The 27,337-nt window shown below is 36.6% G+C and overlaps 1 protein-coding gene across 6 annotated transcripts in view; it reads left to right on the top strand.

Moving 5' to 3' along the window:
• Positions 1-26,147, top strand: part of RGPD4 (RANBP2 like and GRIP domain containing 4) — a 54,696-nt gene extending 28,549 nt beyond the window's left edge. For 3 of the 6 annotated variants that reach the window (XM_004369293.2, XM_023733696.1, XM_023733701.1), the window contains 15 exons: positions 1-58; positions 959-1,138; positions 1,223-1,306; positions 3,953-4,088; positions 7,682-7,776; positions 9,284-13,898; positions 16,942-17,112; positions 17,753-17,845; positions 18,482-18,660; positions 20,322-20,535; positions 22,177-22,278; positions 22,971-23,116; positions 23,840-24,113; positions 24,235-24,569; positions 24,947-26,147. The exon at positions 1-58 is cut by the window's left edge and continues 89 nt beyond it. In XM_004369293.2, the coding sequence (XP_004369350.1) occupies positions 1-58; positions 959-1,138; positions 1,223-1,306; positions 3,953-4,088; positions 7,682-7,776; positions 9,284-13,898; positions 16,942-17,112; positions 17,753-17,845; positions 18,482-18,660; positions 20,322-20,535; positions 22,177-22,278; positions 22,971-23,116; positions 23,840-24,113; positions 24,235-24,569; positions 24,947-25,252 (6,988 nt within the window). In that variant the 3' untranslated portion in view covers positions 25,253-26,147. Of the gene's footprint in view, positions 59-958; positions 1,139-1,222; positions 1,307-3,952; positions 4,089-7,681; positions 7,777-9,283; positions 13,899-16,941; positions 17,113-17,752; positions 17,856-18,481; positions 18,661-20,321; positions 20,536-22,176; positions 22,279-22,970; positions 23,117-23,839; positions 24,114-24,234; positions 24,570-24,946 lie in introns of those variants that run through there. The other 3 variants (XM_023733707.1, XM_023733702.1, XM_023733709.1) reach the window with 3 other exon arrangements.
• The last annotated feature ends 1,190 nt before the right edge of the window (positions 26,148-27,337 follow it).

The raw sequence follows: 27,337 nt of genomic DNA, 5'->3' as shown, positions 1-27,337 counted from the left end.
GGACTACCTAATAAAGATTTTAGATGATAGTGATTCAAATCCTTCCGTGATTAAGAAAGTAAGTTGCAAGTTTTTGTGTGTACTTTCGTATTATTGATAATTGGGTGAAAAATATTTTTGCCTTGGTTTTATATTTTGGTAATTTCAAAAATGCTCAGTCATACCTTGTTAATAATGCATGGGAAGTGTGTGTGTATGTTGTTGTGTGTACATGTTTAATTGCTGTTGCTTTGTTTTAGATTTGGTGTGTCTTTTTTAAACTTGGCAATCTAGGTATATACTCTTATACAAGTAATACTTGGGTAATTAGAGAATATTTCTAAAGTGGGACACTGTTACTTGTGTAATCAAAAACAAATATTGCAACCTAAGGACTAGTTCTTAGTGTATTTGGCAGTTAAACATATTGTTAAAGTTGATAGTTGTTCTTGACAACTACAGATGCTTTTCTTTTCATCCTTCTCATCTGCTGTGGACAGTCTTATTTCCAGTTGTCAGTAATTTGAGAATGTCATCGTGATGTTAACTTCAGTTATGTACAGCATTCCTTCTAAGTGTCTTGTTTATTTATGTTGCTATTCTTGGATTGGGACTTATGTTGTCTAGTGCAGTCGAGCATCTATATTTATTTTTTCCTATTCAAAATCAATTATAAAACATCGGAAATTTACTTATTTTGTTCACCTGGAGTAACTTCCCAAGTTAATAATCCTCTACTAATATTATGACTAATAGAAGTAACAGAAACAGCATAGATACTAGTCAGAAGACTTTAGTCTTAAGAGTTGTGATGATTACAAAGCACTTTCACAAGTAGTATTTAAGGTATGAAGTGCTTGCTATACAAAAGTCAGTAAAATGTAAATAAATTAGTATGAAAAAATCTTATTAATTTCAGAGTTCTTACTTTGATTTCTTTGTAAACTAAGGGCTTTGATTAATGCCTTTTTGTATTTAGTTACCTGTGCCTCTGGAGTCTGTAAAGGAGATGCTTAATTCAGTCATGCAGGAACTCGAAGACTATAGTGAAGGAGGTCTTCTTTATAAAAATGGTTCTTTGCGAAACGCAGATTCAGAAATGAAACATTCTACACCATCTCCCACCAAATATTCTCCTTCCCCAAGTAAAAGTTATAAGGTAAGTAGGAAAGAAGTATTCCACTGTGGGATATGTTTCTGTTCTAAATGTTCTAAACGCTATTTTTTATTTTTATTTTTTTAGTATTCTCCCAAAACGCCACCTCGATGGGCAGAAGATCAAAATTCTTTACTGAAAATGATCTGCCAACAAGTAGAAGCTATTAAGGTAAATCACTTAATTTCTCTGAACTGTGCCTCTATTATTCTAAGATTCAGTACTTGATTACTTCTTTACTTCTTTCTAAAGCTGGCAAAATGCCTGCTTGCCATGCTACATTGACTCATACAGTGCTTTACTTACCTCTGTCTTGATACCACATTTTTGAAATTAATTATGTGTTTGTCTCCTCCACAAGATGTGAATCCTTCAAAGATAAGGACTGTTTTATCCTAAACATAGCATGGTGTCTGGCATAGAGGAAGTTCCCCAAGTGATTGAATTGAACTAACCTGCTGAAATATTAATCTTACCTTGGTGTGTGAGTTCATTTCTGAAGGTGGTTATGGTTCAGATTTATAGCTAGGAATTGAAAAGCGGTCAACCATATTTTTATGCAAGTAATGTTCGTGTTAAACATATTTTGCCAACTGTGCAACCCCCTTGCACATTATTTTCCTAGGTGTGCTGTATGTATGAGCATGTTATTTGTGTGGACACATTATTTGCAAAAAATACGGTAAACCTCAAAAAAGTCTTTTTAATATTTTCACATGAATTTAACTCTTAATTGAGTAAAGATATAGTTATAACTCTAAGGTTCCAAGAGGTTTTACTTTTTTGGAATTGGGAATGTAGGTTTTGTCATGCTTGTATTGGGCAAAAACTGAATTACTCATACTTTTAGAGTTACACCACGTTTTTATGAGTTGCCATGAGTTAGAATCGACTTGACGGGCCACAACAACATAGAAGGAAGGAGTCTGAACCCAGACCATATCGGGTTTTAAATTTGTGCTGTGTCCCTTACTAGCAAGGTTTTACAATGCAGTGAGCAACGTGTGAGACTTAAAATATACTATGCTTGGAGGGGCACAAATTTTTGAATTTGTGCACAGATTTTATACATTAATCTTGTGTAATCGTGACCTGTGAAGTTATATACAATTTTGACCTAACATGCATACTTCAAAAAACCAAACCAAACCCGTTGCTGTTGAGTCAGTTCCGACTCATAGTGTCCCTATAGTACAGAGTAGAACTGCCCCATACAGTTTCCAGGGGGCGCCTGGTCGATTCAGACTGCCAGCCTTTTGGTTAGAAGCTGTAGCACTTAACCACTATGCCACCAGGGTTTTCATGTATACTTCAGGCACCCAATATTGGTTTCTATGGAAATTTAGTGGAGTCTGAAAAGCTGAGTTCTGGGATTGATTCTCCTGCTAACTAATGATCTTGGGCCAGTTACTTCTTTATTGTTCTGTTTGGCTTCCCTTTTGTAAAATGAGAGAATTGGAGTAATTAGTTTTCATCAAATTATACAGTTCTTTGAATTTTTGAAATTACAATTTATAGCATTGATTGACTGTTTGAAACTCTGGCCCAGTTACCAGTAGTGACTAGTAAAGTTTTCTAGTTGTTCCACTGTTTATTTTCCTTGAGTGTGCAACATTTGGACAAGTCACAGTGGATGGGTGGGTGAGGAAAAGTTCATTTAGTTTGGAAATTGAAAATTTAGATATTTGTGGATCTCATAGACATGGCATTCTGGGAAATTTCTATTTGAAAACACTTCTAGAAGGAGAAGACAGATATGCCAGATCTGTCTCTAACCTCACTTGTAACTTTCGGATGCTTGGTCCAGTATAGAGAAGTTTGATACTGTTTTACCTGTTGTCTGAAGAACTATTATTTGTTTGGAAAGAGAAATAGTTTCTTGATAAGTGCCTGTTTTGTAAGGGGCATTGTGTAGGTTCTGTGGTTGGATTTCAGGGTGTTGCTGTTTAATTGTCTTTATAGTACCTGAGGATGATAGCTAGCCACATAGCTACATTAGAAGGCAATATCTGCCATTTTGTCTAGGCAGCAGAGTTGTATATGGAAAAAATTTTGGAGTCAGACCTGGTTTGAATTCAGCTACCATTTCTTGCGTCTTTTTTTTTCTTCTCATTTTAAGATGTGAGTTAATATTATTTATCTAATAGTGTATAAGGATTAATTAAGAACTTGTGAAGTGCCTAGAACATATTATATGTGTAATAAATACTGAGCAAAAAGTACTTGTTTTCCCTTTCACAGTAGACATTATCAGAGGTAACCTTTGAGCATCACTTTGAAGGGACTGATACTTTGTTACTCAAATGTGGGTAAGTGAAGAGTGATTACATCTAGTATAGGGAGGTGATTTGCAATGTCTGGTAGTCCAGATGGACTGCAAACTAAAGCAGTATTGAAAGGAATGGCCTGAAGATTGTTTGGGGTAATACTGCTGAGGACTTTGAATGTCAGGGAAAGTTTTACTTAATTTGTAGGTACTAGATTTTGAGCAGGGAGGTTTCTTGGTCAGAACTGAACTTCAGAAATATTTATCTAGGTAGGTGTCGGATGGAATGGAGATGAATCTTGTTTAGGAAGTTATCCAGTGATTTAGGTTAGAGTTATAGAGGGAATGAATTAGATGGTGGTACTAAGGAATGAAAGAATGGGAAAAGATAGTTTTTAATAAATTGAGGATTGTGTTATTAAAATCAGCTATTGGAAAATAGAATGTATGAGAAAGTATCATCGAGTATTTAAATTTAAGGTATTAAGTTTGCCCAAGCAGTGTTCTGGCATGGTATAATTGTTTAAAAAAAAAATTTTTTTTTTCAATAGAAAGAAATGCAGGAATTGAAACTAAATACCAGTAACTCAGCATCCTCTCATCGTTGGCCCACAGAAAATTATGGACCAGACTCAGTGCCTGACGGATATCAGGGATCACAGAGTTTTCATGGGGCTCCACTAACAAGTAAGTTGGCAATTAGATAATCCCTGATTTTAGAAAAATTCACTGTACCTCTCCCTTTTTTAAATAGATGACTTGTGAAACCAGCTTGTCTATATATATTTGTTTATATGTTACTGTGAAAGCTTCATTTGTTATTACTGAGATTTTTATTACTACAAGCAGAAACAAGCTTTGTCTGATCCAGTAAATATAAAGGCTTAAAGGATCTTTTAATGCGCTGAGAAGCAGAAACTGAGATGAAGTTATTCCTTATAATGTCAAAAGTGTTAATCTGTGCATTAAGAGATACCTAATTAAGAGCTTAAGCCTGTGGGGAATTATTTTGATGACATACTGAGAGGCAGGACATTAACAGAAAATATTGTTTTTTTTGAAATAACCATAGCCATAACATGGAAGGAACCCTCATGGCACAGTGGTTAAGTGCTTGGCTTTTAACCATAAGGTCGGCAGTTTGAACCCACTAGTGGCTTCGTGGGAGAAAAGACCTGCAGTCTACTCCCATAGGGATTACAGTCTAGGAAGCCCTATGGGGCAATTCTGCTCTGTCCTGTATGGCTGCTATGAGTCAGAATCGACTCGACAGCTTACAACAACAACATAGGAAGGAGGAAATTTGAAGCAGACCATATTGGGTTTTGAAGTTGTGCCTTGTCACTTACTAGCTGTGTGATGTCACATGTAAGTTGACCTCTCTGAGCCTGTTTCTCTTATTTGAAATCTGGAGATAACACTTGCCTCACACGATTATTGGGAGCATTTGTTTGTGAGACAGGGTGTGTATTAGGCATTTACCACATTATATAGTAAACAATAAACTGAGGGTGCTGCTAGTACTTACTGTAGGCTGGCTATGTGCAAAGGTGCTTTGTGTAGTTCCTTTAATCACAAAAACCCAGAGTGGTAGGTACTGTTATTAATGCCAATTTTACACATAAGGAAACAAGTTCAGAAAAGTGAGAGTCATTTTTATTCAGCTAGTTATTGATAGAGCCAGCACTCAAATCCAAGTGGTCTAACTCAAAAATTACTTGCCAGTTTGATACATTGCCCTCCAGGCAGCCAGAAATGACAATAAAAATAAATTTTACATAAGACAGATTGCTGTAACAGCAGTTATGCATATTTCCTTGTAATTGTTTTTAACTCAGCACATATTCAGGATGTTAAGAGCTAGTTTGGATTAGCACATTTGTGTCACTCCGTAAGGACGTACTTAAGGCAGCTTCACTATCCTCTTGTGACAGTGTCTTCTAAATGCAGGCAAAATAGTAGAAAGAAAAATCTTTGTAAAGTAAAACTTCTGAAATGTCACATGTCATAGATAAGTATATGAGATGTCAGGAGTTCAGTCCTTGCTTACTTAATAACTCTGTGTATAAGGAGGATAAATAGACTGGCTAACCTTTTCTAGGTCTTTTTTTAATCCTGTCTGGACTTATTTGCCACCTCTTGGGTCACAATTTACATTTACTTTTTCGCTTACAGGTATAAAAGATCTTCTGGTTGTTATACAAACATAATAAACATAACATCCACATTGTCTCATTCTCACAGTGACCTGTGAACTGTACAAAAGTACATCCTCATTTTACATTTGAGAAAAAATGGAGACCTGAAATGACTTATTGACAAGGTCGCAAAGCAGTTTTGTGGCATTGAAAGGAAGAGAGCCCAGAACTCTTTTTGTGTTCATAATTTTTTTTTTTTCTTTAATGAAAGTAAATGGTCCTTGTCTTTTTAAAAATGGTTACAAAGCAAAGATTAATATGCTTTTAGGAAATGTTCAGAAGTATGGAACACTAGAAAAAAACCTAAAAACCATTTTTCTGTCAACTGGAGTCCTATTAACATTTGGAGCATTTCCTTCTGGTTCTTTTTCTTTGTATACATAAGGAATTTTTTGTGAGATTGTTATCATGTTGTATGTAGATGATCTGGCCTATATTTAAAATGTAACCTTAAGTTCTGAACATATTTCTTTTAAATACGCTTCAAAAATACTTTTAATGAGTACATGGTATTCCAACATGTGGAAGTACCACAAATTCTGTTCCCTTATTCATTTCATTTCCAGTTTTTGCTATGATAAATAGTACTATGGACACATTCCTAGGATTCTGGGGTATTTAAAAAATTCTTTTAATTGTGTCGGGAAATTGCTTTTCAGAAATCTGTACCAGTTTACACTCTTACCATAGCTGTCTAATAGTGCTGTCTCATTGCTCTCTTGCTAGTGTTGACTTGTACTGGTTTACAAAAAACCTTTGCCAATTTGCAAGAATGGTATCCATTTTTAAGTATCATTTGTTTACTACTAGTTATGCTCATGAGGTGGCTAAGAGTCGGAATCGACTTGATGGAAACTAACAACAACAGTTATGCTTAACGCTTCATAACCTTTTATATTTCTTTCCTGAACTCTCTTCATGCTGTGCTTGTTTCCAACTAGAGTATTTTTAATAGGTTTGTAAGAACTTTTTAATCTTTTTGTTTTTTTTCTTTTAATTGCTGATAGGAGTCCTAGTCTCTGGTCATTAGTTAAATTTTGGACTCTGAGATTCTTGGTTCATATTGTTCAGCATGTTTTATATTCTATGCCTTTCTTCTCCCCCGAATATTTCTAAAAGAACCATCTTCACCAGGCATCTCCATTTGTTTTTCCCATTTAAACTTGGGCTTCTTCAGTAGTTTTCACTTTCTTAGTAATGCCATGGTAAAGATAAGTAGACTTGTTAGCCTTTTCTAGATCTTATTCAGTGCTCTCTGGAATCTATTGGTGTCTCTTGGGTCACAATTTCTATTTCTTCTTCCACATACAGGCATAAAAGGTCTTCTGCTTGTTTTGTTTTCTGCAGACGTCATAAAACAGATGAAGCAAATGACCATTGGTAGTTTTGCCATCGTGGGTGTCTTCTGGTTTTACTTGGGATTTTACTCACATAAAATAGATTAAAATACCTTTGCCATCAACATGAGTATCAATCACGACTACTTTTCTATCTTTCTTAACAAACCAAGGAATACATTGTGTCACTTATGAGAACTTTCCAGAGTTCGTAAGGTTATTTTTGATCTGAACATCCTCAGTAATAGTTTTGAGTTTACAAAATGCAACTTTGTCAATTTGCCAATTTTCAAGAAAGACTCACTTAAAAAACATGGCCCTTATGCTTATCAGATGCCTTTTGGTTCCTTCAGTCCCTATGACTAGCGTGTTCCAGTATTTCTAATGTTGAATATGACTGTGCTTTCACATCATACCACTCTTTCTTAAAAAATGGACCAGCCACTTTCTTCTTGGCTCCCTTTTTTAATGCTTATGAGGCACTTGTTCTTGCTGACCGCCATGGTGCTACTCTCTTATTCCTCATTTGTCCTATTTATTGGTTTTTCCTAGTTTGTCATTTTATTTTTAATCTTCTTTATAATGTATTTGGTTTACAGAAATTTAAAAATCTATGTAGTTAAATATTCCTTTGACTTCTGTTGCTTTCATATTTATAGTTTTTGCCTACCTAGATAGTCTTGTTGTAGTATAGACTTTTTAACAGTGTTTTCTTTTCTTTTTTTGTTTGTTTGTTTTTTTTTAGTTGCAACTACTGGCCCTTCAGTATATTATAGTCAGTCACCAGCATATAATTCCCAGTATCTTCTCAGACCAGCAGCTAATGTTACTCCCACAAAGGTAACAAAGGAATAATTTATACATTAATAAATACAGTTGATTCTCATAATTCGCGGTAGTTATGGTCTGTAAAGTTGCCGGAGGCACTTGAGTTAACAAATACCGAACCGTTGCTCCTTGGGCAGATACAGGGTTAGATTCCTTTGAGCCTCTGGTCACAACATTTTTGTCAACTGATCGATACATAACCTTTCTTTATGTGTGTTTCTATTTAAAGACACCTTATTAAACATATATTGTTAATTCATTAACAGCACTGTTACTCATGCCTGAACGAAGCTTATCTAACATATTTTCTCCATAAGGTACATCACAGCCTTCTTGCGCTTAGGAACACTAGACAGCGTTTCACTACTGTGCTTGGGGGCTCTTTTAAACAGCAAAAGCACGAAAGACGTGGTACTAAATAGCCTGCAAAAAGGACACTCCTTGTAGTATGACAGCTGAAAGCGGAACGTCGCCTTGTTCGACCTCAGCTGGAAATGTGCATTGGGCAACTCAGAATTTTTACTGCTCTGTGCATGTCTGCAAATGACTGCGGAAGAGCTGCGAGTATTGCTTTTGGGGTTACAAATAAATTTTAATGCGTAGGTGAATTTGCAAATATGGAATCCGCGAATAATGAAGATTGACTGTTTATCTCCTTTTTAATTGTTTAGGCTTCCTTCAGAGAAACTAAAGGAGTAGTACAGTATTAACACTTACATGTACCTCAAGAATGGATATTTTAAATTTCTTTCCAAATATAGAAGTTATACTTAATCACCTTTTTATGTTATATTAAGTGTGAATATTTAGAATAATTTTAAAAGGGTGGGTGGTGGTGAACCCTTCATTATTCTGCTTTGGCAGAAATAGAACTAGAATGTTCAGCTTGCTCAGCCACTATGTGATATACAGGCCTGACGTGTGGCTATATAACTATGGATTGACACCCAGTATTAAAACAGTAGTGTGAAGGCTTTGAAGACAGACGGTTTGGGTGCTTTTAATCCTTGGTGGTTCTGCTTACTGTGACCTTGGGCAAGTTCCTTAATCTCTATACATCAGTTGCCTCATATGTAAAATGAGGATAATAATAATACCTAATTCATTGGGTGGTATTAAAATGAGGTAATATATATGTAGAGTGCTTAGAACAGCGCCCAGTTGGCACATTAGTAAATGCTCAATAAATGTTAGTCTTCATTGTCATCATCATTATTGTTAACATCACTTGACACATTGTTTAGGAATGAAGAAGATATGTATGCTATGGATTTATTGTAGTAGAAGTAGATGTTTTAAGATGCTGCCATTAATTATGGCAATTTTCATTATATGCTAAGAAGGACTATAAGCTGCAGCTGTCTTTGTAGTTATGCTGCTTTCTCTTAATGATGCAGTACATACCCCGATGATATCTTCTTATGATACTCATGTTTGAATTTTGTGAGAATTGGTTTGTGGCTAGTTATCTGTAATTTTGTAGACAATCTACAAAAATGTTAACTTTTTTTTCTTTTAGGGTCCAGTTTATGGCATGAATAGGCTTCCACCTCAACAGCACATTTATGCCTGTTCTCAACAGATGCACACACCACCAGTGCAAAGCTCATCTGCTTGTATGTTCTCTCAAGAGATGTATGGTCCTCCGCTGCGGTTTGAGTCTCCTGCAACAGGAATTTTATCACCCAGGGGTGATGATTACTTTAATTACAGTGTTCAACAGACAAGCACAAATCCACCTTTGCCAGAACCAGGTTATTTCACAAAACCTCCAGTTGCAGCTCATGCTTCAAGATCTGCGGAATCTAAGGTTATAGAATTTGGAAAATCTAATTTTGTTCAGCCCGTTCCAAGTGAAGGAATAAGGCAATCTCTGACAACATCAGCACATACAACACAGCCAACTCCTTTTAAATTTAACTCAAATTTCAAATCAAATGATGGTGACTTCACGTTTTCCTCACCACAGGTTGTGACACAGCCCTCTTCTACAGCTTACAATAACAGTGAAAGCCTCTTAGGTCTCCTAACTTCAGATAAACCTTTGCAAGGAGATGGCTATAGTGGACCAAAACCTGTTCCTGGTCAAACCATTGGACCTCGGAATACATTCAATTTTGGAAGCAAAAATCTGTCTGGAATTTCATTTGCAGAAAACATGGGGCCAAACCAGCATAAGAATTCTGGTTTTCGCCGAAGTGATGATATGTTTACTTTCCATGGTCCAGGGAAATCAGTATTTGGGACACCTGCTCCAGAGTTAGCAAACAAGAATCGTGAGGCGGATGGAGGAAGTGCCCATGGGGATGAAGATGATGACGGCCCGCACTTTGAGCCTGTGGTACCTCTTCCCGATAAGATTGAAGTAAAAACTGGGGAGGAAGATGAGGAAGAATTCTTTTGCAATCGTGCAAAATTGTTCCGTTTTGATACAGAATCCAAAGAATGGAAGGAACGAGGCGTTGGCAATGTAAAAATATTAAGGCATAAGACATCTGGTAAACTTCGCCTTCTAATGAGACGGGAGCAGGTACTGAAGATCTGTGCAAATCATTACATAAGCCCAGACATGAAACTGACACCAAATGCTGGATCAGACAGATCTTTTGTATGGCACGCTCTTGATTATGCAGACGAGTTACCAAAACCAGAACAACTCGCTATTAGATTCAAAACTCCCGAGGAAGCAGCACTTTTTAAGCGCAAGTTTGAGGAGGCCCAGAGCATTTTAAAAGCCTCAGGAGCAAATGCAGCCACATCAACAAACCAGACAATAAGAATTGTAAACGAACCCACAAGTCGGGATAACAAGGACATTTGCAAATCTGATGCTGGAAATTTGAATTTTGAGTTTCAGCCTGCAAAGAAAGAAGGGTCTTGGTGGAATTGTAGTAGCTGCTCGCTAAAGAACGCTGCAACTGCTAAGAAATGCGTATCGTGCCAGAATCTAAACCCGAGTGACAAAGAACTCCTTGGCCCACCATTAGTTGAAACTGTTCCCACTCTTAAAACTGGCCTAGAAAGTATGCAAGATAGATTTGCGTTGACGCCTCAGAAGAAAGAAGGTCACTGGGATTGTAATACTTGTTTAGTAAGAAATGAACCTACTGCATCCAGGTGTATTGCATGCCAGAGTACAAAGGTGGCTAGCAAAAGTGGATCTTCGTTTGTCCAGCCATCTTCCTTTAAATTTGGCCAGGGAGATCTTCCTAAGTCTGTTAGCAGCGATTTCAGATCAGTTTTTCCGACCAAGGAAGGACAGTGGGATTGCAGTGGATGCTTAGGACTAAATGAAGGAAGCGCTACAAAATGTGTTGCTTGTCAGAAACCAAGAAAACAGAGTCAGCCTTACGTTTCAGCCCCTGTCTCTTTTAAGTTTGGTACCTCAGAGACAAGCAAGGCTTCAAAGAGTGGTTTTGAGGACATGTTTGCTAAGAAGGAAGGACAGTGGGATTGCAGTGTATGCTTGGTACGAAATGAAGCAAATGCTACAAAATGTATTGCTTGTCAGAATCCAAGTAAACAGAACCAACCTACTACTGCTGTTCCAGTACCTGCCTCTTCAGAGACAAGCAAGGCTCCAAAGAGTGGATTTGAGGGAATGTTCACCAAGAAGGAAGGACAGTGGGATTGTAGTGTTTGCTCTGTACGAAATGAGAATTCTTCCTTAAAATGCATGGCCTGTGATGCTTCTAAACCAACTCATAAAACTACCGCAGAAACTCCTTCAGCTTTCACGTTGGGTGCAAAAACTAAGTTAAGCGACCCATCTAGAAGTCAGGTCGGAACAGGATTTAAAACTGACTTTTCAGAAAAAGGTTTTAAATTTGGCAGTACAGAGCAAGGTTTTAAATTTGGACATGTGGATCAAGAAAATACACCTTCATTTACATTTCAGAGTTCTAATAAGGAATCTAAGTCAACAAAAGAAGAATTTAATTTTTCCATCCCTGTGTCTGCTGATGGATTTAAATTTGGCATTCAGGACTCAGGAAATCAAGAGAAGAAGAGTGAAAATGAAAAACCCTTTGAAAGTGACACTGGTTTCCAGGCACAAGATGTTAGTAACCAGAAGAATGGAAGTGGTTTGATTTTTGGTCAGACTAATAGCACTTTTACCTTTGCAGATCTTGCAAAATCAACTTCAGAGGAAGGATTTCAGTTTGGCAAAAAAGATCCTGATTTCAAGGGATTTTCAGGTGCTGGAGAAAAGTTATTTTCATCACAGAGTGGTAAAATGGTTGATAAAGCCAGCACTTCCGCTGACCTTGAGAAAGATGATGATGCCTATAAGACTGAGGACAGTGATGACATCCATTTTGAACCAGTAGTTCAGATGCCTGAAAAAGTGGAACTTGTAACAGGGGAAGAAGATGAAAAAGTTCTTTACTCACAGCGGGTAAAATTATTTAGATTTGATGCTGAGATAAGTCAGTGGAAAGAAAGGGGCTTGGGGAACTTAAAAATTCTCAAAAATGAAGTCAATGGCAAACTAAGAATGCTGATGCGAAGAGAACAAGTACTAAAAGTATGTGCTAATCATTGGATAACCACTACGATGAACCTGAAGCCTCTCTCTGGGTCAGACAGAGCGTGGATGTGGTTAGCTAGTGATTTTTCTGATGGTGATGCCAAACTAGAGCAGCTGGCAGCAAAATTTAAAACCCCAGAACTGGCTGAAGAATTCAAGCAGAAATTTGAAGAATGTCAGAGACTTCTACTAGATATACCACTTCAGACTCCCCATAAGCTTGTTGATACTGGCCGAGCTGCCAAGTTAATACAAAGAGCTGAAGAAATGAAGAGTGGACTGAAAGATTTCAAAACATTTCTGACCAACGATCAAACAAAAGTGACTGACGAAGAGAGTACAAGTTCAGGTTCAGGTGCTGTCAGTGCTTCAGACGCAGCAATTAAGCCAAATCCCGAAAGCACTGGGCCTGCGTTAGAGTGGGATAATGATGATTTAAGAGAGGATGCTTTGGATGACAGTGTAAGTAGTAGCTCAGTACATGCTTCTCCACTGGCAAGTAGCCCTGTGAGAAAAAATCTCTTCCGCTTTGGCGAGTCAACAACAGGATTTAACTTCAGTTTCAAATCTGCTTTGAGTCCATCTAAGTCTCCTGCCAAATTGAATCAGAGTGGGACTTCGGTTGGCACGGATGAAGAATCTGATGTTACTCAGGAAGAAGAGAGAGATGGACAGTACTTTGAACCTGTTGTACCTTTACCTGATCTAGTCGAAGTATCCAGTGGTGAGGAAAATGAACAAGTTGTTTTTAGTCACAGAGCAAAACTTTATAGGTATGATAAAGATGTTGGTCAGTGGAAAGAAAGGGGTATTGGCGATATAAAGATTTTACAGAATTATGATAACAAGCAGGTTCGCATAGTGATGAGAAGAGACCAAGTATTAAAACTTTGTGCCAATCACCGAATAACTCCAGACATGGCTTTGCAAGCTATGAAAGGGACAGAAAGAGTGTGGGTGTGGACTGCATGTGATTTTGCAGATGGAGAAAGAAAAGTGGAACATTTAGCTGTCCGTTTTAAACTACAGGATGTTGCAGACTCATTTAAGAAAATTTTTGATGAAGCAAAAATAGCCCAAGAAAAAGATTCTTTGATAACACCTTATGTTTCTCGTTCAGCCACTCCCAGAGAGTCACCCTGTGGCAGAATTGCCGTAGCTGTACTAGAAGAAACCACAAGAGAGAGGACAGATTTAACTCAGGGTGATGATGTAGCAGATGCAGCTTCAGAAGTTGGAGAAGTATCTAGCACATCTGAAACTACAACAAAAGCAGTGGTTTCTCCTCCAAAGTTTGTCTTTGGTTCAGAGTCTGTTAAAAGCATTTTTAGTAGTGAAAAATCAAAGCCGTTTGCATTTGGTAACAGTTCAGCCACTGGGTCTTTGTTTGGATTTAGTTTTAATGCACCTTTGAAAAATAACAATAGTGAAACTAGTTCAGTAGTCCAGAGTGGATCTGAAAGAAAAGTGGAATCTAACAAATGTGAACTGTCAAAGAACTCAAATACCAAAGAATCTTCAGATGGCAAAGCCAAAAATCTCTTTGCTTCCACTTCAAAGGAAGAGTCCTCCACTAACTACGTATTTAAAACACCAGAAAAGGGTAAGTGCTTAGTCTTTAGAGTTTAGCAGAAGTTTTCTTTCTTTTTTTCCTTTCAGCGTTTCTCTTGATACAGAGACTCTTTATAGGATAGTAATGTTTTAATTAAAGTTGGGCCATAAATAGTGCTTTGTACATTATCAACACCTAAAACAAATTTGAGCAGATTTGTTTTCTCCCTAAATAAGTTTGCCTATGAGTGTTCAAATAGCAAAAGAGTGCTTTTTAGGAGATTTCAATAACTGGAAAGTATTTATATCATGATTAGGGCACAGCACTAATCTTCGAAAGCTTAATGACTCATGGACTTGAATAATGAGCATCAATTTGAGCCTCCTTAAGTCTAGGAAGTTTCATTCTTCAGTTTATTTCTTGTCACTCAAAGAACATGGGGACTGAAATGTCTACATTTTATGTAAGTTAGTCTTGCCACCATTTATTCAGTGAGCAAAGAATGAAACCACTGGAATAAATGAGTATGGGAGACAACCAGATTGGTATAAATTGAGGCACTCTGGCTTTTTATATTTTAAAATTATATTCAGTTTATCAAAATGTTCAAAAATTAAATGCTCTTTATTTTCTAGGATTTAATTTTAGCCTTTTTAAATCTAATCCAATGGCTTTTTGGACCAGCACCCCATCCTCACAGCCTGAAAGCAAAGGTATAGACCTAGCATTCTCAGTATGAGATGACACCCATTTTCTTAGCAACTGGTAGTCTTTAGCAAAGTATCTGTGGCTGTATGAAATTACTTAACACTACAGCATGCATGTTAAAGAATGCCAGTTTAAGCGCTCATCTGCTAACCGAAAGGTCAGGGGTCAGACTAACCAGCTGCTTTGCAGGAGAAAGATGTGGCAGTTTGCTTCTGTGAAGATTACAGCCTTGGAAATCCCATGGGGCGGTTCTGCCTTGTCCTGTAGGGTTGCTATGGGTCGGAATCTACTCGACACAATGAGTTTGGTTTTTTGGTAGGTAGTAAGTAACATGGTTGGTAAACTTTAAAACTGAAGGTCCCAGAAATCAAGCACTGTATCACTGTACTTGTTTGACAACGTATCATACGGTTGAGATCTTCAAGATGTGGACACTGAGTTCTCATTTTCCTAATCTTGCTGATGAGAATCTGCAGTAGATCCCACTTCCTGTTATTCCACTCCAGTACCAACATTTATTTTTACAAGTGATCTGTGCTACATATATAAAATATCAAGTATATATTGGTGGCTGTTAAAATTGGAGTCTGTCTTCAAATACAGTATTTTTCTAAACCATGCCCAAAAGAATAGCCCTAAAGTGACACTTTGTTGTTCATGATCGTATACACACTCTTGCTATCATGTTTGGACACTGGCAAATGTTAGTGGCAAAAGATAAAGATTACGTAAAATACATGTCTTCTTTAAGCAGAGGTGAAAATAGAGCATTGAAATACAAAGCAGCAAAAGGTGAGCACCTTAAACTAACTCAAAACTGTTGTGTGATAGAAATGTGACATCCAAGTACATTAAAAGAAAAAAAAACCCAGCATTAAAGGGTGTTAGCTACCAGTCAAAAGGTATTTAGCTTAACCACTGCACCACCAGGGTTCCTTATTACTAGCTAAAACAGTTCATAACCTTTTTTTTCCTTAAGGATGCAATCTTCCAGAAATATAAGTGAAAAGTGAGCATCTACTTGCACAAACATACACTATGGCCTGTAGATTAAGAATCCTAGGTCAAAGAGCAAATTTACCAATACATTTCTGTAGGATAAAGAGATGTATTCTGTTTTAAGACTGAGAATATCATAGTCCCAAGGGACCTTAGAGATGAAGATCTTAGATGTGAGAGAATTGAGGCCCAGAGAGGCTATCTGATTTATCCAGGTCGTTATACTAGCCAGTGGCAGAACTCTGGAAACAGAATCTGTGTCTTACAATGTTCTTTTACTGTCATTGGCTGGAAATTGATACTAAGCTTTTGTTTGTAGTGAAGGAGAGTGAAGGCTGGTTTAACATTGTAAGGGAAGTGCTCTAGTTCTTTAGAGCAGTGGCTGTCCAATAGGAATATAATGTGAGTTATGTATGTAATTTAAAATTTTCTAATAACTACATTAAAAAAAAGGTGAAATTAATTTTAATATATTCAGCTATATCCAGAATACCATTTCATCGTCTAATCAGTATGAAAGATGACTAATGAGATACTTTACATTCCTTTTTTTTCAAGCTTAGGTATTCAGAATTTAGTGTGTATTTCACACAACACACCCCAGTTTGGACTAACGACATTTCAAGTCCTCAGTAGCCACACGTGGCTAGAGGCTACCATATTGGAAAGCATATCTGTAGAGTCTGTTTCCCTAGACCCTGCTGGTACATGCCATGCTTTGTGACTGGCTTTATCAATTTCTTTACAGACCAGAACAGATTGTATATAGAATTCTTTTTTAAATTGGTTTTTCAGCCATAGAAGTTGTCTTAGATTCTTACAGTATTATTTACCCACAGGATAACAGTTTTTACTTAAATTTATCTAGTATGATGCTTGGAAATATGCAACCCTAATCATTTGTTGTCCTTGGCAATTGTTAACTTTCTTTGTAGGAACTAATCAAGGTTGGCTTTGGATTAGTTTCATATTATACTAATCTTTGCTTTTGATTTCTTTAAGACTTTTTTCACTTGTTGCAAATGCATGGGTATTTTGCTAAACTATTGTTTAGCATGCCAAAAGTGGTTATGGCCGCACAGTGCTTTAATACCTTTAAAATTATAAAAATAATAGTAATTGTTTTCAATGATTAGTAAATAAAAACAAGGTTTTACTGTTTTTAAATAGATTCTGTGTTCAGTAAGGTTTTTGGTAGAACACTAAATAAGACTGCTAATTCTAGTTTGTGATTATTATAGAGCTCTGTCCAACATAAGTATATGTTTTTTATTAGTATGATATTTCAATCTGTAGATCAGTTCTGTGATTTTTATTTTCAGTTAGAATACTGATGTTAATATTTATATAAAACTTCATCTTTATCAATTTTTTACTTTTGTTATAGCAAAAGAGGAGAAAAAACCAGAAGATCCTCCTTCAGATGATGAAATTCTCATTGTATATGAGTTAACTCCAACCCCTGAGCAGAAAGCCCTTGCAGACAAACTTAAACTTCCTGCAACTTTCTTCTGCTATAAGAATAAACCGGATTATGTTAGTGAGGAAGAAGAGGATGGTAAATCTTTTGTTATTTTAAAAGCACTCTGGCCACATGCTAATTTTAGTAATTGAGGGCATTGCTATATAATTTTAACTCTGCCTTTTAGAACTTATCACTGCTGTCTGTGCAGGTAGATATTTACCCTAAATTTATGTATACATAGTCAATGAATATAATAATCAAAAGAACTGTGTTCAGTAAGCATTTATTGGATACATAAAAACCCTGTGCAGAGCAGATGTTTTGAGAGAATCAAAAGCAATCATAATTTTTCTGGAGTCTTAGAGGGGTAGGAGAGGCAGGCACAGTTCAGATTATAGAAAACTTTGTATGCCATATCAGGTTTTTAAGCCAAGGAGTTACATGATCAGGAAAAGGTTCAGAATCATCATTTGGGCAAGTGGTGCAGAAGACTGGGTTGTGGGGACAGGGAGATAAGAGGAGCTCAGTCAGTGTTAGAACAGCTCAAACACTAGGACACCCTGAACTAAAGCTTTAAAGTAGAAAGAAGCATTAGGGATGTAGAATTGGCAAAACTGGTTGCTATTTGGATGTGGGGAGTGAGGGAGAGGGTGAAGTTGGAAATAATTCTTAGGTTTCTGGCTAGGAAACCCCTAGATACTTACAGAAATTCTTTAATCAATTATACTTTAAGATGAAGATTTTGAAACAGCTGTGAAGAAACTGAATGGAAAACTGTATCTGGGTGACTCAGAAAAATGTAGGACATCGGAAGAAAATCAAGCAGGTATGTAAAGGTAAAATGACTAATTACACTTACTCCTCACTTACCGACGTCCTCTTTTCTCATTGTCTGACATTTTGCATTTACACCAATAGTAAAAAAATCTACTATCCTACTACTTAGTGTGTCAGTCTTGCAGTAACGAACTCTGAGGTATGAGGCAAGAGTTAACACTGGCTGTGGTGGTTAAGGTTATGTGGCAACTTGGCTGGGCTGTGATTCTCAGTGGTTTGGCAGTTATGTAATGATGTCGTCACCCTCCATTTTGTGATCTGATATGGTCATCCTCCATTTTCGCATAATGACCTGGTCTTTGGCACCTAACCATGTCGTTAAGTGAGGAGTGGGTGTATATATGTATTTTTAAATCTATTTAAAAGGAGCTTATTAATCTGATCATCTCTCTGTTTTTCAGGTTTACTTATGTAGTATGCTCATGGCTATTTAAAATATTTTAAAATGATATTAGGTGAAAAACATTGTTCTTCTGATTGTTTTTGTTCCCCATTCGCATTCATAGGTCTTGTTACCTGAGTCTGTAATTTGTAGATTACATTGAGGACCATTGTTGTAGAGTAGTTGGACTTCATCTGCTTTTCTCTTAATTTTCTTTTTGCATGTTTTGTACTGATTTTTCAGATAATGAGAAAGAATGTGTTATTGTTTGGGAAAAGAAACCAACACTTGAAGAGAAGGCAAAAGCAGATACATTAAAGCTTCCACCTACTTTTTTTTGTGGAGTATGCAGTGATACTGATGAGGACAATGGAAATGGGGAAGACTTTCAGTCAGAGCTTCAAAAAGTTCAGGAAGCTCAAGTAAGAACATTTCTCTTGTTTTCCTTCTGGTGCAGTTGTCTTTGTTGATGCTATAAACTTAGAGTATTCTTACCAAATGGTAATGATAGTTGGTGGCTTGCAAATGGATTCGATCCCCCTTGGTCAGGGGTCTGTGAGTCACCTATGGCCAGGGAAGATGGAATCTTGTTCTACAAACAGGACTATAAAGGCTTATTCCTCTGTGTATGCTAGGTTTTGGGGGTTAAGGAGCAGTGTGGAATATGTACATATCCCTAAGAATGTCTATTACCATACCAAGAAAGGTACTAACTAGTTCATTTTTAGGGCAAATTAGTTGATCTTAGAATTCGTTGTTTTCAGTTTTAAAATTCCCATTTGGTTCTTTTTCTTACATACTTTCTATTTCTTTGCTGAGACCTATCTTTTCATTCATTTCAAGAGTATTTGCCCTTACTATTTGGAGCATTGTTACAGTACCCAAAACCCAAGGCCATCAAGTAGATTCCAACTCATAGTGACCCTATAGGACAGAGTAGAACTGCCCCATAGGATTTCCAAGGAGCAGTTCATGGATTCAAACTGCTGACCTTTTTTTGGTTAGCAGCCGAGCTCTTAACCACTTCGCCATCAGGGCTCCATTGTTATAATAGCTTCATTAAAGCCCCCCACCTTTTTATAAAAAATGTATGGAAATTCTTTTTTTTTATTGTGGTTTAAGTGAAAGTTTACAATTCAAGTTAGTCTCTCATACAAAAATTTATACATACATTGTTATGTGACCCTAGTTGCTTTCCCTATACTGTGACAGCACATTCTTCCTTTCCACCCCGGATTTCCCGTGTCCATTCAACCAGCTCCTGACCCTGTCTTCTCATCTTGCTTCTGGACAGTAGCTGCCCATTTAGTCTTATGTATCTACTTGAGCTAAGAAGCACACTCTTCATGAGTATCATTTTATGTCCCATAGTCCAGTCTAATCTTTGTCTGAAGAGTCGGCCTCAGGAATGGTTTTAGTTTTGGGCTAACAGAGTCTGGAGGCCATGTCTTCCAGGGTCCCTCCAGTCTCAGACCATCAAGTCTGGTCTTTTTACTAGAATTTGAGTTCTGCACCCTACTTTTCTCCTGCTCCATCAGGGACTCTCTGTTGTGTTCCCTGTCAGGGTGGTCATTGTGGTAGGCGGGCACCATCTAGTTCTTCTGGTCTCAGGCTGATGAAGTCTCTGGTTTATGTGTCCCTTTCTATCTCTTGACATTAAAGCCCTTTTTTTGGTAATTCCAACAAGGGGTCATTTTCTGTTACCATCAGCCCCCACCCCCCGTCCTCTTGTTAGAGAGAGCTGACTTTTGGGGAGCCTTTTCTGATTGTATCATTGCTGTTCCAGGTTTTTGGCTTCTCTAGCACCCAGGCAAAAATTCACGCAGGGTTTTCACCACCAGATTATCTCTAGAGTCCTGAGATCTTTGGTCGATGTTCTTTTATCTACCTTTCAGAGTTTTCTAATAGTTGCTTTATTTGCTTCAGTTCAGCTGTTTAATGGAGTGGGAGAGATAGGGTGGAGTGTGTTTACTCTGTCTTGTCCAAAAAATGGAAGTCTTCGATTTCTTTTTAAATATGGCATATGATACTTTTTGGAAATGGGCATTTAATGGCATAGTACTTTGTGACTTCTGCTTTGCAGAAATCCCATGGTGAGGAGCTGACTGAAGTGACCAGCACAGCCGACAGTGTGTGTACAGATGGAACTAAAGTGACTGTTCCATTTTTCTATAAATCCGAAGAACCTGATTCTATGAACAAATCTGTTAGTTCAGCACCTATTTCGTCTGGAACTGAGGACAAACCTGTAGATTTGTCTACTAAGAAGGAAAATGATGCAGATTCTACAAGCCAAGGTAAAACTTCATACATGTCTACATAAACCTTGTGGACATGCATTTCATAAAGAACACCTATATATTTGAGAAGATACACTCTTAAAGGTAGATCAAAAAAATTCCTTTCTTAAAACAATTTGTTAAAAGGGCACCACAATTAGTAATAATAATCAGAAAATCCTATTGCCTTGCTAACAAAGATGATAAACATACATCTGTACTGTTAAGAGTTGTGAGTACTGGGGAGTACAAAGCATTGTGGGTATGACCTATCCACCAGATCATAAAGGACAGTGGTTTGCTTACATGGAAAATGTCTTTGTGAGAGCATTGTCATTTGAATATTACTTGAATTATATTATGAGTCAAACATATTCAAAGTATTGTAAGTATACATGAAGTAAATTCAGAAATATTATAGTAGGGGTGCCAGTTGTTTATGGTGTTACTTCAATGTCTCTCCTTTTCATTACCAACCTTACTAAGCTTGCCTATTATTTAGTTAGAGTAAGTAATGTTTGGTATGCCTTCCCCCTTGCTTTTTTATCTCACTTGGTTTTTGGGAGTCCCCTTGTATTGCTTTATACATGTGTTCAACAGCAACAGGTTTTTTTTTTTTTTTGTTATACATGGCACAGGAGCCCTGGTGGCGCAGTGGTTAAGCGCTCAGCTGCAAACCCACCAGCGGCTCTGCAGAGGAAAAGACCTGGTGATCTGCTTGGTCTTTATAGCCTAGGAAACCTTATGGGACAGTTCTCCTGTATCATAATAGGGTCATCATGAGTTGGAATCGACTCGATGGCACACAGCAACAGCACACATGTGCACTGGCTGTGTTAGCTAACTTTTTCAGAAGTAGGCCTGGAAAAACCACAAATAATATTTTTATAGGTATTTCAAAGTCTTAATATGCTAGAGGAAAGTATGTCAGACCTCAAACCTCATACATTTATGTAAGAGGAAAAGGAAGGCACAGAACTTTCAGGGATCATGCAGCTTCACATTGGCAGAATTACATAAGACCCCAAAACTCCTGATGATGTATGTTACCACACCTCCTACAAATGAGACATTCTGTTTTTATCAGCTTAATACAGAAGACAGAGCTCTTTATGCTGGACAGTGTTTTCTGAAATTCTGCCTCTGGATGAATGTTTTAGATTATAACCTGTTGCCACTAATTCCAACTCACAGCGACCCTATAGGACAGAACTGCCCCATAGGATTTCCAAGGCTGTAGTCTTTATGGTAGCAGACTGCCACATCTTTCTCCTGTGGAGCTGCTTGTGGGTTTGAACCACTGACCTTTGCGTTAACAGCTGAGCACTTAAATCACTGCACCACCAGGGCTCCTTTTTAGATTATAGAAAACCTTACTTCTCTCTCTGGCTTAGTATAGATACTCCTGTATCCTGTCATTAAAAATGATTTTTTGTTATACTTTTGGTGTAGTATTCATTGGGAATAGCTCCTATAAACTTAACAGTACTGAAGATGAGAATTAGATATATTTTGTAACTTTTCTTCAAAAGAAGTAACCAGAAGATAATTTTTTTCCTCTGCTGGTACTGTACAAGGTCCAGCTTCTAGGGGTTCTGGGTAAAGTTTTGATGTTCAGTAAATATAATGAAATACTAAATTGTTGATTTCTTTTGTCAGTGGAAAGCAAAACAGTTCCATTTGGGTTTGGAAGTAGCACAGGGCTATCATTTGCAGACTTGGCTTCCAGTACTTCTGGGGATTTTGCGTTTGGTTCTAAAGGTAAGATCAAAAGGAGAGATTTTAATCATTGTGTTACAGAATTAAGCACACCTGAAGGAACTAGACCTTTGCCACAGTATTATAAGAAGTTTGGAAATTTCATCCACCTTCCCCCCGATTCTGTATTTTAATGTTTTAGTAAGAAAGGGCTTCTATAGTTATTATTTTTTAACATTAATATAACCATAAGAGTTTTTCATAGTTTACTGTAAGTCATGCTGATAGTTATCCTAGGAAGAAATTGAGATAGGGAAGTTTTAAACGTGTTTAGGCTGTTGTGGTAAATTTGGAATTTGCGGATTTGATGATCTCTGAGGTCATTTTTGGGTTCAAAAGTTATTTTTTTAAGGTGATAAAAAGGTTTCATAAAATGAACTGCCTTTGAGAGCCAAGTTTTCAAAGTTTTGAGGTATTGTATTTTTTTAAGAACCTGTTTGATTTCTGAAGGTTGTGGATTATTACGAAGTTTACGTTAGGCAGAGACTTTGTATCTCCAAGCAAAGACAGTACTAAGTCTGTAAGTGTACTGTGTGCTCACTAAATGAGGTAAACTTGCCAGAATAATGTAATTTTAAACACTGTTACTAGAAGTATATGTTACATTGTTGGAAATGAGATGCATTGATAAAGTAAGAAATAAAAGGCTTATAAAAAATGATACTGTTGTTTAAATATCCTAATTTATTTATCAGATAAAAATTTCCAGTGGGCAAATACTGGAGCAGCTGTGTTTGGAACACAGTCAACCAGTAAAGTTGGTGAAGATGAAGATGGTAGTGATGAAGAAGTAGTTCATAATGAAGATATCCATTTTGAACCAATAGTGTCATTACCAGAGGTAAATATTACAAAATGAAAATCTTAATAGTAACTAATTTCTCACCTTAAAACTTACAAGGCTTGATTTGTAGGGCTCACTTTGCATTTCTGTCTGAATATTTATAATTTGAAGTGGAAGCTCTATGTTTATTAGAAGTCCACCCTTTTTTATAAAAATAAATGGTCTTTGTTTGAAGTTTACATATAGATGTTGCTGGATAAATTCTATATGACATTATTGTCTAGAACTAAAATAATTCAGATATTGTTAGATTATCATGTTTGTTTTCATAGCATAATTCTGGGGGCAAAAAAAAAAAAAAAAATCTAGTACTTGCCAAAGTGTTTTCAATAAAAAGTAACAGTTATATTTTCTGGACAAGAATGTTGTTTTAGGCAATTACTTTGTAGTTTTTTGAACTGCAATCAGTAGTGAATATTTCTCTTCATCAGCAGGCACTTTTTGAAATCTTTTCTGTAAAGGAAGACATTTAATTTCCAAAAGGAGGAAGAATGTTACATAAGATAAAAAATGATATTTAATGACAAATTAGGTCTTCACTACTTCATCCAAATCTGATGTATTCCTCGTCCTGGGATATTGCCATTTATCTTGATACTAAAGTTCAAATTCTGTTAATGTGATTACAAACAATTTTAAAAAAGTAAATCTTAAAAGAATTCGTATCTTTGGAATTTGTTATAAACAGCAGCTTATAGATCATTTCCTCTGCTATTACAGGTAGAAGTAAAATCTGGAGAAGAAGATGAAGAAATTTTATTTAAAGAGAGAGCCAAACTTTATAGATGGGATCGAGATGTCAGTCAGTGGAAAGAGCGTGGTGTTGGAGATATAAAGATTCTGTGGCACACGATGAAGAATTATTATCGGATCCTAATGAGACGAGACCAGGTCTTTAAAGTGTGTGCAAACCATGTTATTACCAAAACAATGGAATTAAAACCCTTGAATGTTTCAAATAATGCTTTAGTTTGGACTGCCTCAGATTATGCTGGTGAGTTTCTATATTCAGATGCTACTTTTAATTTTGTGGACCTTTTAAACATTCATAACAAACAAAACAATTTATAAGTTACTTTCAATACTAAGGTTACCGCATTTTTTTTCTTCAATAGATGGAGAAGCAAAAGTGGAACAACTTGCAGTGAGATTTAAAACTAAAGAAATGGCTGATTGTTTTAAGAAAAAATTTGAAGAATGTCAACAGAATTTATTGAAACTCCAGAAAGGACAGGTATCTCTTGCAGCAGAATTATCCAAGGAAACAAATCCTGTGGTGTTCTTTGATGTTTGTGCAGATGATGAGCCTCTAGGACGTATAACCATGGAATTATTTTCAAACATTGTTCCTCACACTGCTGAGAACTTCAGAGCACTATGCACTGGAGAGAAGGGCTTTGGTTTCAAGAACTCCATTTTCCACAGAATAATTCCAGATTTTATTTGCCAAGTAAGTATCAACTGTGTATTACAATTGAAGTCTAGAAGAATGCACCGCACAAATTTGGGGAATTTGAGTATTTCCCCATGCCTTCATCCTGTAATTTTCATAACGTATCTTTAGTTTTTCCACACTTTAGTTGGTATTACCACCACCCCCCCCTTCCACCAATAAGTTTCAACCTAAAATGGTTTACAGATCTGACATCCCTTGGAACCTGCTCAAATTGAGGGTGGGAAAAAGACCTCTTTATTTTTATCTTCTTTCAAAAATGGATAATTCTGAGTTTTCAAATCACATTCTTAAGAAAGCCTTTCGGATTATTCTGCAGTGATGACTTCTGTGTGTTGTATTCAGGAATCCTACTAATTGGAATCTTTTTCCAGGGGGGAGATATCACCAAACATGATGGAACAGGAGGGCGGTCCATTTATGGAGAGAACTTTGAAGATGAGAACTTTGATGTGAAGCATACTGGCCCTGGTTTGTTGTCGATGGCCAGTCGGGGCCGGGATACCAACAATTCCCAGTTTTTCATAACACTGAAGAAAGCAGAACACTTGGACTTTAAGCATGTAGTGTTTGGGTTTGTTAAGGATGGCATGGATACTGTGAAAAAGATTGAGTCATTTGGTTCTCCTAAAGGGTCAGTTAGTCAAAGAATTAGTATCACAGAATGTGGACAGATATAAATCATTGTTTTTCATAGTAAATTTTATCTGTATCAACAGTTAAATTGAAGCTTAGCCGTTACAGACAATATGGTAATTATGTTCAGATTTTGAAAATGGACGTTTCCAATGTATAAATGTAAAATTGCAGCTTATAGCTGTTGTCATTTTTTAATGTTATAATTGACCTTGCATGGTGTGAAATAAAAGTTTAAACACTGGTGTATTTCAGGTGTACTTGTGTTTATGTACTCCTGACATATTTGTATTAAAAATGGAATACTAACCTTGTTAAAAGCAATAGACCACCTCAAACTATTGAAGGAATATGATATATGCAATTTAATTTTAATTCCTTTTAAGATATTTGGACTTCCTGCATGGATATGCTTACCTTTTGAATAAAGGGACCACAACTTGGATTTTAAATTTTTTTTAAGATTTGAAATATATTTGGTAATCTTAACTATCTGTGTGCTCGTTTGTGCAGAGACTCATTTATGAATGGGTAGAGCCTCGGAGGCTAGAGGCTTAACCAGAGTGCTCTTCTCTAATCCTTGCCTGCACCTCCTGTGTAGTTAGAAATCACCTTTTAAGTAGGATACCTTTTCTTGATGATATGTAGGTTCCTGTGCCCTTTCAAAGGCATTAAGTTCTACATTTTAAACAAGCTATTTCCTTAAGAGTTTTTGTTTTATTTTACTTCTAAAACTTTGCTGTCATCTGTCTCTACTACCTCAGAAACTGCAGCTTGGTTCTGATAATAGAACTTGAATTTTTTTCTTGCAGTTATTGTGATAAAATATGAATATTTTTACAAGGTCTATACCATGTTCTTTGGTTGAAGATTTGCTTTATACTAGATTGTTGCAGTACCTTTTTCTGGTGAATTTTGTAGCAGAAATAAAGTGACATTGACAACAGCCATGACATTTAAAAAATTCATTACTTGTGCATCTAGTTGTCTGTTCACCCCCTTCTAGTACCAGGCAGAAAGGAAGGAGGACAATTAAAAGGTTAGTAAACTCAAAACTGCCATGTAATTTCTAGTGTTCCTGAGGAAGTGACTCTTCTCAAGTCTGATACACATTGAAAAATATATTTGGGAATGGCTAGTGTTAAGCAACTCTTAAAGGAAGAGGGTGTTCTCATTGGCCTACTCAATGTCAATCTACAAAGAAACCATACAGAGCACAAAATTTTGTATGCTCCAGTCATGAACAGTGACTGTCCTCTACCCTCCTATATTCCACATTTTGTAAGGATTTAGAAGTGGGTTGTCCTTTAGTAATTACCAGGTCAGTCACCAGTCAAATGAGGGGAGGGATGTTATGTGTGGTTTGTGTAGGTAATGAGTAATGGAATGCCATCACTGTAAAGACCCTTGGCCCCCAAGCCAGACACCTGAAGTGTAAACCTACCCTAAATGTATCAGTTGAACTACTTGAACCTTAAAAGAGAACCATGGACTTCATATATGCATATTTTATATTTTGAATTGGCTTCTGTGGACATCTGTGTAATATAAGTTGATGGAAGGTTTGTTACAGCTTTTCAGTTGAGATAACTGATGCCTTTGTCACTATTTTAGAATAAATTCCAAGTAAAAGTGCATTTTAAGAGATTTTTTTTACACTTATTTCTGTGCTATCCTAAAGCATTGAAGTTATGAATTCAAAAGCTTTAAAAGCTGCTACTCTGACCAAAAATTTGATAAAAATGACGGTAAACTGCCCTTTTTATTAGTGTTCCAAAGAGGCATATGTTAAAATCAACCGTATGTTGTATCTGTCTTTTCTCTTCATTAATTATAGAAACTTGAATTAAAAGTGGCTTCAGGCATTTATAACAAAGGCCTTTTGTCACACTTGAGGAATGGACTGTGATTTCTCTAACTTCATTATCTAACCACTGGTATACAAACCCACAATGATAGGTTTTTTCTCACATTAAAATCTGCTTAAAAGTAGAATATAAAGAAATTAGTTGTACATTTTTAAGTCATGCTTTATGGCCAAAAGGATATTGGTTTAAATAATTTTCAAACAATAGCTATTAAAGTATTGATCTTATAAAATTTGGGCATTTGAGGAGCTTTAAAAATAA

Source organism: Trichechus manatus, unplaced genomic scaffold (assembly GCF_000243295.1).
Source record: "Trichechus manatus latirostris isolate Lorelei unplaced genomic scaffold, TriManLat1.0 scaffold00004, whole genome shotgun sequence".
In the NCBI taxonomy this organism is placed as follows: domain Eukaryota; kingdom Metazoa; phylum Chordata; class Mammalia; order Sirenia; family Trichechidae; genus Trichechus; species Trichechus manatus.
This window is presented reverse-complemented; position numbering and strand designations above follow the sequence as displayed.